Source organism: Macaca fascicularis, chromosome 15 (assembly GCF_037993035.2).
Source record: "Macaca fascicularis isolate 582-1 chromosome 15, T2T-MFA8v1.1".
NCBI lineage: Eukaryota > Metazoa > Chordata > Mammalia > Primates > Cercopithecidae > Macaca > Macaca fascicularis.
In genome coordinates, this window is record NC_088389.1 from 20,907,321 (window position 1) to 20,922,978 (window position 15,658).

The 15,658-nt window shown below is 37.3% G+C and overlaps 1 protein-coding gene across 14 annotated transcripts in view; it reads left to right on the top strand.

Annotated features, from left to right (window-relative positions):
* STRBP (spermatid perinuclear RNA binding protein) overlaps nt 1-15,658 on the top strand; it is a 75,001-nt gene that overhangs the window by 18,281 nt on the left and 41,062 nt on the right. For 12 of the 14 annotated variants that reach the window (XR_012424407.1, XR_284479.4, XM_065530105.1 and 9 more), the window contains 5 exons: nt 5,123-5,214; nt 5,737-5,832; nt 6,973-7,084; nt 7,751-7,848; nt 8,060-8,171. Coding sequence is in view for 12 of the 14 variants with exons in the window: in XM_065530105.1 (XP_065386177.1) it covers nt 5,123-5,214; nt 5,737-5,832; nt 6,973-7,084; nt 7,751-7,848; nt 8,060-8,171 (510 nt within the window). In the remaining 2 variants the exon portion in view is untranslated. The remainder of the gene's footprint in view (nt 1-5,122; nt 5,215-5,736; nt 5,833-6,972; nt 7,085-7,750; nt 7,849-8,059; nt 8,172-15,658) is intronic. The other 2 variants (XM_045372591.3, XM_074016614.1) reach the window with 1 other exon arrangement.

Genomic DNA, 15,658 nt, shown 5'->3' on the forward strand with positions numbered 1-15,658 from the left:
GTATTAGAATCAGTATACTGGTTTATGCAGTGCTAATGATAAAAACCTGGTATATTGTATCTTATAATTCAGGTGTCTTTTTGCCTGTCCTTTATCCTTAGCATCTCTAAGGATACCTGATACATAGTAGATGATTTTTTAAAAAGCCCTATAAATCTGTTAAGTGAATTAACATAGTCAGCATATTGTCTGATTAAATAGGACTCTCCAGTGTGTAAGAAGTATTAATGGGCATCTCATAGCTCAAGTAATATATATTGAAGATTAATCTCTGTTAAGATATTTTTATAACCTACCATGTGATAAGCACTTCCTCATATATGATTTATTTTAAAAGCCCTCACACGGCCCTATGGGGTAGCTAATTGGCATTTTATAAATGAGGAAAATCTCACATTTTACCCAGCTCTCCTGACTTTACGTCTAGTATGCAGGCCACTTCCCATTATTGTCTAAGATTACTGCATGAGTGGTTAGGCTGATCTGGTCATTCTGAGCTTCACACAGAGTCTCAATTTCTTTTGGTGCTTGTGATTTTAAATTAGAAATATATTTGCTATTGAAGGGGGTGATAGATTATCTGCTTATTTATAATGCAATTTGAAACCAGGTGGATAAGGAAACTACAGAGACACTTGTGGCTTAGACTAAGACACACCTCTCTCCTCAGTACTGGGGCAGATTTTCGGGGACTCTCAGAGAAGTTGCCTCATAGTCCCTTCATATTGGTGCCAGTGTGAACTCGCTCTTCTTGGCAGAAATTCACTAGCATGTGTCTTGCTAGGGTCAAGGCAGTAGGTTTTACAGCACAGCCATCACAACTGTGATGATAATGATGCAGCAGGCTTTATTTTCCTGCCTTCCCTAGTGTCTGGATCTATGTTATCCAGGGCAAACTTTTTTTTTTTTTTTTTTTTTTTTTTGAGACGGAGTCTCGCTCTGTCACCAGGCTGGAGTGGAGTGCAGTGGCGCGATTTCAGTTCACTGCAACATCCACCTCCCGGGTTCAAGAGATTCTTCTGCCTCAGCCTCCTGAATAGCTGGGACTACAGGCACTGGCCACCATGCCCAGCTAATTTTTATGTTTTCAGTAGAGATGGGGTTTCACCATGTTGGCCAGGATGGTCTTGATCTCTTAACCTTGTGATATGCCTGCCTTGGCCTCCCAAAGTGCTGGGATTATAGGTGTGCGCCACTGCACCCGGTCAATCCAGGGCAAACTTTTAGGCACTGTCTTTCCAGTGGCAGACTGCCACTGAAGAAAAGTCATACCGAGTGACGTTAGTCACATAAATTAGGAGAACAGTGCTTTCTCTTTTCTACCTTATTGCTACATTTACCTGTTTATATTATTATGTGCCCATGTTTTGCATGGACAGTGGCTTAGGGCATGTCTTTTCTCCAGAAAGCGTCAAGGTGTCGAGAGAGAAGGGGCTGCCAGGATATTCTTAGGCTGATTAGAAAATTCTGTCAGCATAGACTTGGTAGCTCCGTTTCATCCTGATTGTCAAGGAGCCCCTCATGATACTGAGCTCAATTATTTTAACTTTGAAGAGCCTGGGTTCCAGACATATAACTCCTGTTTAATGCAATCATGTTTTGTTTTTTTGCCTGCCCCTTCTCCAGGTTAGTGTTTTGTTAACAGGGATGGATAGCTAGCTTGCATGTAAGGCATTGAGAGAAACCAACCAACATTTCCTGTAGTATAGTGTGATTCTGGTCACTGATTTAACCTCTAACCAAATGAACATGGTTAGGCATAATAGACTTTCTAGTGCTTCCGTTGCCAGAATGTTGTGTGTACCTTCATGCCCTGATGCTAGGTTACTGAGTGGTAGATTTTCTTAAAAGCTGTATTTCTGGCCGGGTGCAGTGGCTCACACCTGTAATCGCAGCACTTTGGGAGGCTGGGGCGGGCAGATCACCTGAGGTCAGGAGTTTGAGACCAGTCTGGCCAACATGCTGAAACCCTGTCTCTACTAAAAATGCAAAAAATTAGCAGGGCATGGTGGCGTGCACCTGTAGTCCCAGCTATTTGGGAGGCCAAGGCACGAGAATTGCTTGAACCCAGGAGGCGGAGGTTGCAGTGAGCCGAGATCATGCCACTGCACTCCAGGGAGGAGACAAGACTGAGATTCTGTCTCAAAAAACAAAACAAAACAAAACCCCCAAAAAACCCGCTATATTTCTTTGCTTTTGGCATTTTTGTCACCTTCCAACCCCTGCCTCCCATGCTCTTCCTTATCTGTTTCACTGGTCACTGTAGGAGATAATGAAATGGCTCACAGTTCTATTGTTTCTAATTAAGAACTCCAAGATGTGTTATCAGAAAAGTTTTGATCCTCCTCAAAATTTAAATGCCTACATTAAAGTTCAGAAATATTAAACTTGAGATTCTGCTACCAGGAGTAGCAGTGTTTTCCCAGCAGCAGCTTTGCGATTGCCAGATTAAATGAAGTTATTTTCAAAGGAATGAAAACATACATAAAACTGTGTATTATTAATTATATAAAGGAAACAGGAAATCTATGCTTATAGGTAGCACTGTACTACTGTATGAATTTATATTGTTTTAGTATTAAGAACTTTGAAAAAGATAAAATGAGATGAATTATATCTCCTCTACTGTTTTCTACCTCCTGAATATTGAAGCCATTTTGGATCTTTTGATTTTCTGACTATCAGAGCATGAAGAAACATGGTCATTCTGATGGTGATGGAAGAGGGAACCTGGTGCAAGTCTTCTGTTCAGTGCCTGTCCCTTTCATCTCTTTTTGGTAGAATCTGTTGTCTTCAAATGTTGACTGTCTGTAGCAAGCCGCTGTCTCAGTTTTCTAAAATAAGAGTTTGTGGTTACAATCGGACTTTGGGATAAAATAACTTACCAAAATATTTTTGCCATTGTCTCCCATTAAAAATATCCGTGTTACAATCAGAGTAAGATGCTGATTACAAGCTCTGATCCCTGGATGAAAATATTAGAAAGTACAATAAGAATTTTGGCTTGCCTTGCCTTTTCCTATCCTCTGCCTTACTTCCCTCTTCCATTGTCTCCCTCTTCCTGGCATTCCTACTTGGTAAGATGATAGAATAAAATTTAGCTTGTCATAGTATTCATTTAAAAATTGACATCTTAAAAAATAAGGTCCATACTATTTATTGGGATTACATTACTTAGCAGTCAGTCAACTTTTGTCATATCTAACTTTTAAGAGATTCTAAACATTCATTTACAGTAGTTTGTTTTATCTGATATGTGAGCTTTACACAGATGCTTGTATTGACCACAGTTAAGCATTTTGACATAGAAACATTAAACTGAGCTACTTGTATATTTTGCATCACTATAAAGACAAAATTGAGCTATATCACCTATGAAATGAATACCCATGTTACATTTATTTATATTTATAAATCAGAGTAATAATCCTTTTTGAGGCTTCCCATTTTATGAGTAAAAGGGAGTATTAAAACATTGTATTCTGATTTTGTTAGCAGTGGTTAATGGGAAACAATGCAAATAACTGGTGTAGAGCTCACCTGGTCAGAAAATAAGTGTGTAGCACTTCAGCCTTTACAGTGTCATGGCCAGTAAAGAGAACCACAGTTCTTCCTTTAATAAATTTGTTTTCTATTGGCGTTATGCCTTTTTTAGTTAATGACATTTCATCAATTAGAATAAACATTGACTAGGTGTGATGGCTCACATCTGTAGTCCCAGCACTTTGGGAGGCCAAGGCAGGCAGATTGCTTGAGTCCAGGAGTTCGAGACCAGCCTAGGTAACATAGTGAGATCCCATATCTACAAAAAAATTAGCTGGGCATGGTGGCACATGCCTGTAGTCCCAGCTACTCAGGAGGGTGAGGTGGGAACATCGCTCGAGCCTGGGAGGAGGAGGTTGCAGTGAGCTGAGATCATGCCAGTGCACTCCAGCTTGGGTGACAGAGGAAGAATCTGTCTCAAAAAAAGGAAAAAAAAACCAACAACAACAAAATAAACATTGATTGCTGTAATAGGATCCTCTGATAATTGAAGGAATCAAAAAGTATCATTGTTCTTGCCTCCCATTTAGAAATACATACATTGTATTAGTTGGCCCACACAAACGCACTACCTCTATCCGATCTGTTACTGTCATGGCAATGCTGGGAAGAAGTGTTAGTGGGCTGTCTTATATTTAAGAGAATTCTTAAAGAGAATGGTAAATCTGACTTAATTGTATTAAACAAAGAATTATTACTCAAGAAGCATTTGCATATTGTGTATATTTAAATAATGTACCAACCCCCAAAATTTAAAAGCCCATTTTTCAGTAGCTTAGAGGAGATAAATTTGGCTGTCTAAACTGGAATTTCGTATCATATGACATCTTCTCAAATATGCGTATTTGCTGCTTTGGGCCATTTCATCCAACTAAGGCAAGCTGAATAGCCATAATTAAATAGTATTCTTTGTTGCTTTTTATTTTAAAAAGGCATATAAAACTTGAAACATAGTTCACTGTATTTTATATTTGTAATTTTAATAATTTTGGTTTAGAATAGGGAATTCCAAAGTGATACTTGAGTTCTCAATCATGGGGTGAAGTTTCTGTTAATGGTTATCTTGTTGAATGAGTTTAACTAGTGTAAAAAAATTGTCATCCTCAGTATATTCTCAATATATCTCATTGATATGAGACATAATTGATTTCCAGTGTTCCTTAAAAATGGTTAGAGATTTCTTCTGTTAAAAAAGTTGTTAATGCTATTGGTCCCAGATTTCCCTTCTTTACGTCCTGCCAAAGGAAAAAGTGCTATGTACTTATTTTGTGCCCTGAGATGTTATACATGCTTAATAAGATCCCAGATTGTAAGTAGCAGCTGTCATTGATTTGTTTACAGAATGAATTTTTCATGCTTCATTGTATTTGTGCACAGAACTACTCTGATGACTCTTAAATAATAATCATAGTGCACATAATTTTTTTAAAAAGTAACACAGCCCAATCAGGAAATTTTCTGGGAGTCTTATTAGTTCACTCAAATGCTATTATTCTTTTTATTTTTTATTGTTTGATAATTTGATAGGAATCCCTTGGTCAAATTGTATCTGTCTCTCTTTATCCCATTTTACCGTTAGAAAATGTTTCGATGAAAGATCCTCCGGACTTATTGGACAGGCAGAAATGCCTGAACGCCTTGGCGTCTCTTCGACATGCCAAATGGTTTCAGGTTGGCTTTTTGTTACTATCTTATTGTTATTAAGCTTTGCGCAAGTTTCATTTGGAACACCTGCCACTTAATTGGTTTCTGTGTACTACATAAAATGAGGGTGCTTTCTAGCTCATAGTGTGGTTGTTGGAGTAATTGAGTTAATTTAGATATGTGCCTAGTATAGCTTCTGTAGTTCACGATGTTTTATTATCATATAATTCTTTTTGGCCTAGTATTCTGAATTTCAGATGGTTGCTTATAAAATCAAAATGCGTGAGAAAGGATAAAGGTTAAATTAGTTGATTGCCTGGAGTGGGGTTGCCATGAGACTAAGAAATTAATTTTAATATTATGGTCCTTTTATTTTTAAAATGTACCTTTTAAACCTCAATTTTACTACTTTTGATTAATTGGTTTTTTTTTTGTTGTTTGCTTGATAACTGATGAATAATTTGCTACTTAGTATTCGCTTGAAAGAACCTGCCCAAAATGAAGAATAGATCTCAATAGGGATATCTGGAATCATTTTGTTTGTTTTAGGCAAGGGCAAATGGATTAAAATCATGTGTAATTGTCCTCCGCATTCTGCGTGATTTGTGCAACAGAGTCCCCACATGGGCACCATTGAAAGGATGGGTAAGTACTTAAATATGGCTAAAAGCAAATTTGGAAGCTGCAGCGGAGAAAATCCTATAGAAATGAGATGTTACTTTAAAATGGCTATCTCCTAAGTTAGTTAAGGCATGCATTATGTATGTTTGCCATGAAAAAAATAAAGCATCTTTTTAAATGAATCCTTCTTTTGTGCATATAACCTGCCTCTTCTACTTCATTGTATTCATGTTACAGGGCTTGAAATATTTTTTTCTGACAAAAAGGTTTTATATCTTTTAGAAGTGAGTGTCTTCTTACACTGGTGGTTAATCACTTACTGTTCACCTGCTGCCCACAAAAGCCTCCTTGGCTGACCCACTTCTCTTTTGGTGCCCCCTTGCATTACCATGAAAATTACCCAATAGGCTGGTAAAAGGATCCTATACCTCTGTAGCTTTCTCTTTGAGTGGAGACATTTACAAATAAGTTCATGTTAGTAATTAAAGTCAGGCAAACAGTACACTTAACCCCATATGGATATCATTTATATATATTGTAAAATTAACTTGACTTGGAAATTATGCCTGCTCCAATCAAGACAACTTAAGAACGTTATGAAACAATTTAAATAAAGCCATGAAAGATCATTTTATAAATGAATGTAGCAATGATTACTTTGACAAAATATCATGGGTTCTTAGTTTACTGAATCTGGAGATTTGGTCCTTTGTTCTAATTGTAATACTTGAGACAGGCTGTCTGAAGTGAAGTCTTATTATTATATTGAAATATTTGTGGTTTGTGTGCTTCCTAAGTGGGAGATAGGTGGGCTGGGTTTTGCACACTGGCTAGTTATTAGCTATTACTAACTTATATGAGGGCTTGTTAAGTCTTTGTTAAATGAATTAGAGACTATAGTTTCTTTAGTGATCGTTTCTGGGTAAATAAATAAAAGTTTTTGTTACAAAAATGTCTTCTGAAGATACAATCTTAAAAATGCTTGATTTAAAAACTGCCCATGGTAAAGGTTGATAATCATGGGGAAAATGTTGAGTGGGCCCTAAATATTAAATTGAATTGCACTCTTTGGCCTCCCTTGTAGATAGAAATGTTAGCTCACATTTAACTGGAATCCTTTTAACCCTTGGTGCATGTACTAATTTGTAATTTAATATCTTCTAGCCACTAGAACTTATATGTGAAAAGTCTATAGGTACTTGTAATAGACCTTTGGGCGCTGGGGAGGCCTTGAGACGAGTAATGGAGTGTTTGGCATCTGGAATACTACTTCCTGGTAAGGGTTTCAAACTCTGGAAGCAGAACAATCAGCAAATCTCAGTTTAGTTTATTTTTTCTAAATATATGCCAAGTTTGTCCTCTACACAGGAAAATGTTGCATAGGAGTTCTTTTGCTTGGAATTTTGACAACTAGAATGCGTGTTGGAAAAGTGCTATAAAACTCTTTTTCAATAATTATAATTTGTGTTTTATATGTACTAACATAAAGGGTACTAATAATATATTGTGTCTGCTTTGAATTTGCTTTACCTCGAACTCCGAATTTGAAATTGCAGATGTTTAGTTAAAATGTATGAAGTTCATTCTGTTTGTAGTCTGGTTTTAAATTTGGAAGAATTAAATTTGGTCTTATTTTCCATATGTAATCCCTTTTAAGATTTGGGCTGATTCATTGTGCTGTTTCTAAATTCTCAGAGTAAGACTCAGTTTTGGCCTTAGATATACAATGACTTCCAGTATAAAATAAGGACATACAAGTGCTAACATGTTGAAAATGAGAGTGTGTCCTTTTTACTCCACTTAACTGAGCAGACTTTTAACTTAGTTCCTCAGTTTTTGTTTTCATTTTCTCTTCATTCTCCCCAACTGTCTCTCTTTTGTTTCAGTTTACTGAATTCTAAATTCAGTTCTAAATGACACTTGTGTTTTTCCTTTGCCAAAGGTGGTCCTGGTCTTCATGATCCTTGTGAGCGAGACCCAACAGATGCTCTGAGCTATATGACCATCCAGCAAAAAGAAGATATTACCCACAGTGCACAGGTAGAAGATTGAGCATGCCACTCTGACTTACTAGCGAGATAAAATAACTTGATTTTCTCAATTGTTGTGTTTGAACACTTTTTTCTTGTGTGTTGTTAGGGACTTCTGCTGTTATAATGTCAGAATTTATGAGTATCTTTTTAGCTAGATGTTCTAAGGGCTTTATGAATGGCTACTGAAATGTGATTAAATATAATGCTTTGTTCTTTAGCACGCACTGAGACTATCAGCCTTTGGCCAGATTTACAAAGTGCTGGAGATGGACCCCCTTCCATCTAGTAAGCCTTTTCAGAAGTATTCCTGGTCAGTTACTGATAAAGAAGGTGAGTGTGGAAGTTTTTTATTAGGATTGGGGGTTGGCACTGGTAGAGATGATCATGGGATGCATCTCTTGTTACAACTTGGGGAACTTAATAATTGTGCATCCAAATCATGTATAAGAAGCTTTCTTCCTGACTGATGTGGGTTGACTGTGTCCCCACCCAAATCTCATGTTGAATTGTAGTTCCCGTAATCCCCAGAAGTTGTGGGACGGACCCGGTGGAAGGTAATTGAATCATGGAGGCGGTTACCTCCATGCTGTTCTTATAATAGTGAGTGAGTTCTCACAGGATCTGATGGTTTTATAAGAGGCTTTTCCCCAACTTCACTCTGCACGTCTGCCACCGTGTGAAGAAGGATGTGTTTGCTTCCCTTTCTGCCATGATTGTAAGTTTCCTGAGGCCTCTCCAGTTATGTGGAACTGTGAGTCCATTAAACCTCTTTCCTTTATAAATTACCAGTCACTGGTATGTCTTTATTAGTAGCATGAGAATGAACTAATACAGTAAATAGAACGGACTAGTACACTGACTTTCTTCTCTTCTGTTCCCATCAGGTAACATCAGCTGATGTAACATAATCATGTTTTCTTATTAGTGACTAACTCATTTGGCTATGTTAGCCAGATGCCATTACTGCATAGACTATCGTTTCAGAACCCCTGGTCTAAGGAGAATAAGTCAACCATAAGCTAGGAGGAGACATTATCATGATCACTAATCAGTTTGATTATCTTTCTCATGCTTGGAAATGTTATCTAATGGCAAAGGAAAGAACAAAAATACAGAAGAGAAGAAAAGCATATTGGAAAATTCAGGATTATCTTCCATTTGTATTAGTCTGTTGAATTCAGAGTTTCAGTGGAAAGAATGTAGGTTTTGGGGTCAGTATGACCTGGGTTCCAGTCATAGCTCCACCACTTCCTAGTTTTAGGCCTTGAGCAATTAGCTTATCTCTCTCAGTAGGGATACTACCCTCTTTCTTATTTTATTGACTCTTATCCGGTTAAAATGCCTGACTTAGTGCCTAGAGTACAGTGGATACTCAAATGTGAATCCACTTACTGCCTTCCTTAGGCCTCAAAAATATTTTTCCTCTCTCTTTCTCTCCTTTTAAACTAGAAAGTGGAATATTTAATACCAGATATTCTTCACCTGGAATGCAGCCTACCTCTAACAATGGAAATTATTCTACTTTTAGATATCACCAAAATAGTGCAGTTGCCCAGTCTGCTTATTTAAATGACAGAATTCCAGTGGGTCTGAAGACTTTCAGAGAGTCTACAAGATCGGAGCTGTTTTAATAGTAATAATAATATTAAGGGTTTTTTTTTTTTTCCTTTTTCACTCTTTCTTTCCTAAGTGTATAGTTTCCAGAGGCTACATGTGACATGTGATGAGATCATTGCTCTGATGGCTAATGGAATGTTTTCTTTTCTATACTCTTGTGTTTAAAATTGGTTTGTTTTATTTTCAATATGCTCAATATTGACAGATATTACCCACAAAGCATAGCACTTTGGGTGCTCAATAATTTTTTAATAGTGTAAAGTACTCCTCAGCTAAAAAGTTTGAGAATCAGTGCCTCGCTGTAAACTCCTGAGGGGAAAGAATCCTCCAGATTCTATTCTATGATTGTTATAAACCAATGCTCAATGTAACTTGAGGAATGAAGACTATTTTCTTCCAGCAGGTGCTTGCTTAGTGGTGAAGAAATTATTGAAAGGGATTTACATACCCATGTGACATCAAGCATTGTCTATGGAACGACTGAATAAAAATGTTACAAATATATCTAGATTCTTATGATTAGTATCAGAAAATTTTATTTCAGTCACCAAATTCACAACCACTCTTTTGGTTTTATATTTTCCCCTTCACTGGGTAGTAAAAGTATGTTTACTATTATGTGACTTAGTTTTTTTTTAACTTTAAAGATCTTTCTCAAAAGTTTGAGAACTGCTGGTTTGTCAGTTGATAGCATAAAATAGAACCAGACTGCCCGTGTTCCTGTTATGGTTCTGTCAAAGTTACATGGCCTGGGCAAGTCACTTTACCATTTTGTGCTTTGGCTATACAATGATCTCTCCAATACTTTCATGCTTTCAGCACCTAGCTTCCTGACATTCACGTTTAAACTTTGTTCCTGTTATTCTTGGTGATTTCCGTATGCATCTCAGATGATTTTTTTTCAAGACTCTAATGTCTCAGTTCTGTGACTTCTTCTCTTACACATATTTTATCTTCTGCCTTACCTTGGTTACTTATTCTATGGACATAGCCTAGTTCTTGTCTTCATCAGTAACTGTACCTGTATTATTTCCGTAATTATGTTTTCAAGAATCCCACTTTCCAATCTCTTGTCATTACTGTGTCTCCTACCCTTATTTCACTTCTGGAATCTTGTCATTGATTCCAGTACTTTTGCATAGTCCTTCATCCTCCTCGTGTTCTCTCTTCTGTCCTTACCGTGCTTGTACTACATGATCCTTGATTATCTCTCCCTAGCACGTACCTTCCACTTCCTTGATCCTCTGTTTCTGGCAAAATTCTAACCGTTTGAAATCCATCTCTCTACCTTCTCTGTGTCTGTACTGGGTCGTTCAACATGGTTGGAGAACAGCCATCTTGACTGTTCTCCCTTTAAGTCAGTGACACTAATCTAATAGGGACTATTTGTGTTGCCAGGCAATCCTGTAAGTTTGAGACTTCTCCTGTTTCCTAGATAACTGTTCCACATTTTCTCACATTTCACACCTCCTTCTCTACCTCCTTACTCATCTGATGAGCTTGTTTGCTTCCATTTTCTCAGATAAATAATTAAGAGATAACTTCTATATATTCTCATCACTGTCTCCAAGCCCCACTGCATCAACTCCTATCTTTGCTTTTCCCTCCCTTGCCTATGCAGAAACTGCCTTGCCTCTTAAGACTGACCTTTCTACTTATCCACTATATCACATCCCCTCTTGCCTACCAGTGGACATTGTTCCAGAAATTATCTCTTCTCTCACTAGTGTCAGTTCCTCCCTGTCTACTGAATGCTTCTCATCAGCCTAAAAACCTGCTGCAGTGTCTCCCATCTGAAAGACAAAAGCCCAACAAACTCTCCCTTCATTCCGTAGGTCCCGCAACAGAGTTGCGTTTCTCTCCTCTTTATAAGCAGCACTTTGGGAAAGAGCAGCCTTTTCTCTTTTCTCCATTTCCTCACTTTGAATTCTCATTGAACCTGTTCTAATCAGGTTTTCTTCCTCACCACTTGCCTGAAGTATCCCTTGTGACCTTCACGTTGCTGCATTCAGTGGTTAGTTTTCAGTCCTCATCTTAGCCATTTTCAGCAACATTTGACACAGAGGAACACTTTTCTCTCCCGTATTTATTTTATAATGAGATATAGTGCATATATAGAAAAGTACAAAAAATACAGTTTAAAAAATAATTATTTTTTTCAAACTCGTAAAACCAGTGCATGCCATGGTTAAGAAACAGAACTTTATCAGTGCCCCAGAAGCCATCTGTTTTATCCTTCTCATTACCTTCCTGTATGAAGAAGTACCATTTCTGACTTTCTGAAAATAAATCCATTTCCTAGATTTTCTTTACCAATTTTCCACCTGTGTATGCTTTCCTAAATAATTTGAGTTTGCCTGGAACTTCCCAGAAATGGGTCCTAGGTTTAATCTTTTGTGACTGGCTTCTTTCTGTTCAGCATTCTTTGGGATTAATTTATGTCGCTGCACATAGATATAGTTCATTTTAATAGGTATGTAGTATCCATTATGAATATACTACAGTTTACTCATTCTACTTTTGAAGGACATTTAGATTCTTTAGTTTTGACTACCACCTGCTGTGTTGCCGTGAGCATTCTTCTGCATGCCTCCTGAAGTATACACATAAACAACCTAGTAAATGGTTGCACATACCCATTTACACTCCCACCAGCAGTATATGAAAATTCCTTTTGCCCTGTATCCTCAACAACATTTGGTATTGCCACGTTTTCTGAAATGAAATACCACTTTTCATTTGACTTTCAAGTCATCAGCTTCCTTGGTTCTTCTAGCTCTGTTGCCATCTCCTCAGCTGTCTTTGTTCTTTCTCATCTTCCTGACTTCTGAATGTTAAAGTGTCCTAGGGTTCAGTCCTGAGACCATTTCTCTTTATTTACACTGATGCTTTGGGGGACCTCATTTAGTCTCTTGTCTTCAAATACCTTTTTATACTGAAGATTGTCCCAAATTAATACTTCCATCCTAGACTACCAGCTCTGGAACTCAGACCCAAGTGTCAAAATGCCTCCCCAATATACATGATGTCCAGCAGTCATCTCAAACTTAAGATGTCTAAGATCTAAGCTCCTGCCCTTGCTCTCCCTTTGCTCCTCTCTTTCTATAGTTATCTCTGTCCCAGTCGTTGGAAACTCTCTGTTTGCTCAGGCCCGGATTCTTCGAGTTGCCCTTGAATCCCCTCTTTTGTTCACCGATATCCTAAACGTCAGCAAATCCTTTTTGGTTTTAAAGTGTGTTCAGGCCGGGTGGTAGCTCACACCTGTGATCCCAGAACTTTGGGAGGCTGAGGTGGGCAGATCACTTGAGACCAGGAGTTCAAGACCAGCCTAGCCAACATGGCGAAACCCCATCTCTACTGAAAACATAAAAATTAGCTGGGCATGGTGGCATGTGCCTGTAATCCCAGCTACGTGGGAGGCTGAGGCTAGAGAATTGCTTGAATCTGGGAGGCAGAGGTTGCAGTGAGCCCAGATCATGCCACTACACTCCAGCCTTGGTGACAGAGCGAGACTCTATCTCCAAAAAAAAAAAAAAAAAAAAAAAAGTAGAATTTAGCTTCTTCACTGCTAACATCCTTATCTAAGCTGCCATCATCTCTCACCTGGATTCTTGCAGTCACCTCCTGTCCGGTCTTTTTGCTTCTGTTCTTGCCCTTCTATCTGTTCTCCACAAAGAAACAATTCTGTTTGTGGAGAACGCCACCCCTCTTCAACTTTTTATCTTAAAATACTTGCATATTCATAGGTAGTTGTAAAGATGATAAGGAGAGGTCCCGTTTACCCTTCACCCAGTTTCTCTTGATGGCTGTATCTATGTAAATTTATAGTACAATATCAAAACCAGGAAATTGACAGTGATACAATGCATATGTATAAGTTTTATGCCATTTGTTACATGTGTAGATTTCTGTAGCCACCACCACAATCAACATACAGAACTGTTCCAGCACCATTAAGATCTCCTTCATGCTGCCCCTTTATAGTCATACCCGCCTGTCTCTGCTCAGTCATCCCTAATCCCTGGAAACCACTAAGATTTATCTATCTCCATAATTTTATCATTTCAATGATTTTATATAAATGGAATTCTACAATAAGTGACCTTTTGCGATTTTTTTTTTTTTTTTTTTTTTACACTCAGCATAATGCCCTTAGGGTCCATCCAGGTTGTTGTATGTGTCAATAGTTTGTACCTTCTTGTTCAGTAGTATTCCATGGTATGAATGAGCTAGAGTTTATTTAACTGCTTACCCTATTGTAGGACATTTAGTTAGTTTCCAGTTTGGGCTTTTTACAGTTGAAGCCTTTATGAACACTCTCATATATATGTGTGTGTGTGTATATATATATATATATATAAAATGTAGGTTTTTGTGGGCGAGTCACAAAAACACAGGTATTTGTGTGTTAGATTTGCCACCAATTCTGTGTTTTGGCTTCAAGGTTATGCTGGCTTCATAAAGTGAGTTAGGACATGTTCCTTCTTTTTCTATTGTTGGAAAAGTTTGCATAAATTTGATGTTAGTTTTTCCTTAACTGTTGGAAGAATTAATCAGGGAAGCCATTGGCTTGTGTTTTCTTTGTGGAAATATTTTAAATTATGGATCTAATTCCCTTAATAAGCATAGGACTTCCATCTTCTTATGACAGTGTTGGTAAGCTGTGTTTTTCTAAGAATTTATCTATTTCACCTAAATTTTAAAATATTTTGGAATAAAGTAATTTATAAGATCCTCATTTTATTGTCTGTAGTATTTGTAGTAATGTCTTCTTTTATATATTTTGTACCTTGTTTTTTTTTGCTAATGACTCTCACCTAGGGGATTATTATTTTTATTAGTCTTTATAGGAAAATTAACTTTTGGCTTTGTTCATTGTCTTCTGTTGTATGTTTGTATTCTGTTTTATTGGTTTATGCTCTTATCTGTAGTTTCCCTCCCTTATGACTTTCTTTAGGTTTAATTTGCTTCTCTTCTTTTTAAACTGTATGAGGTGGATGAATACATCATTGATTTTTCAGCCTTTTATTGTATATACTATTAAGATGGTAAATTTTCCTTTAAGCACAGATTTACATACATCACAGTCTTTGGACATTTGTATGTTTATTATCATTTAGTTAAAGCTATTTTTTACTTTTATTCCTAGTTTTTTGACCCATGGGGTATTTAGATGTCATTGCTTAATTTGCGGACAAATGAAGATTTTGTAGTTAATTCTTTTGTTTTTGAGTTTTTACTTATTCCGCTGTCATTGAAGAACATGTGTTGTATGATTTGTGTCCTTTGATATTTCTTGAGACCTATTTTATGGCCCAGCACATGGTCTTTTTTTGCTCTGAAAATGTATATTCTGCAGTTGAGGGTCATAATATTTTTTTCATGTTAGGTCATGTCAGGTCACTTGTTCATTGTGCTTTTCAGATGTTGTTATTAATTACTGAGAGAACTCTGACAATTCCCATCTATTGTGGATTTGTCATTTCCCCTTCAGGCCTTCCAGATTTTAGTTTATATTTTTCATGTATAGATTTTTGGCTCTGTTATAGTTTCAGATTTTCTGCCTGAAATTATTTTTAAGAAAGTTTGTTTTTGAAAGGTCCATCATCTGGGGCCATTTTGGGTCTGTTTCTATTGTGTGTGCTTTCTCTTGATTTTTGATCATGATATCTTCATGTACCTGGTTATTATGAAGCTGGATTTTTAAAATAAGCAATTGTAGATAATTTAAATTAGTGTAGAGTAATGCTATCTTCCTCCAGGGAGGATTTATATTTGTTTCTGGGAGGTGGCTAATGGAATTGGCAGTCTTAGATCATTTCAGTGCAGTCAGGGATTAAGATAATTTGAAGCTGGGCTTTCGTCCTTGTGAGAGTCACACTATTTCCAGTTCATCTTACTTCTAGTGTATAACGTTTCAGAGGCCCAACCCAGAGTGTATAGTGTTCACCAGCCCTTCTCTGCTTGGACCTTGAACTTAGTTTTGGACTCCTTGAGACCTGGTAGTTTGTTGACATTACTCTCTTCAGTTCTTAGTGACCTCTTCTGGATTTGGAAGATGCCCCTAGGTTGTGACTCCCAATGCAGAGAATTTCTTTCACCTTCCATATCTTTTTTTTTTTTTTAATTAAAACATGGCTTGGCAATGTTGCCCAGGCTGGAGTCCAGTGGCTATTTGCAGGTGCAGTCATTAACCCACT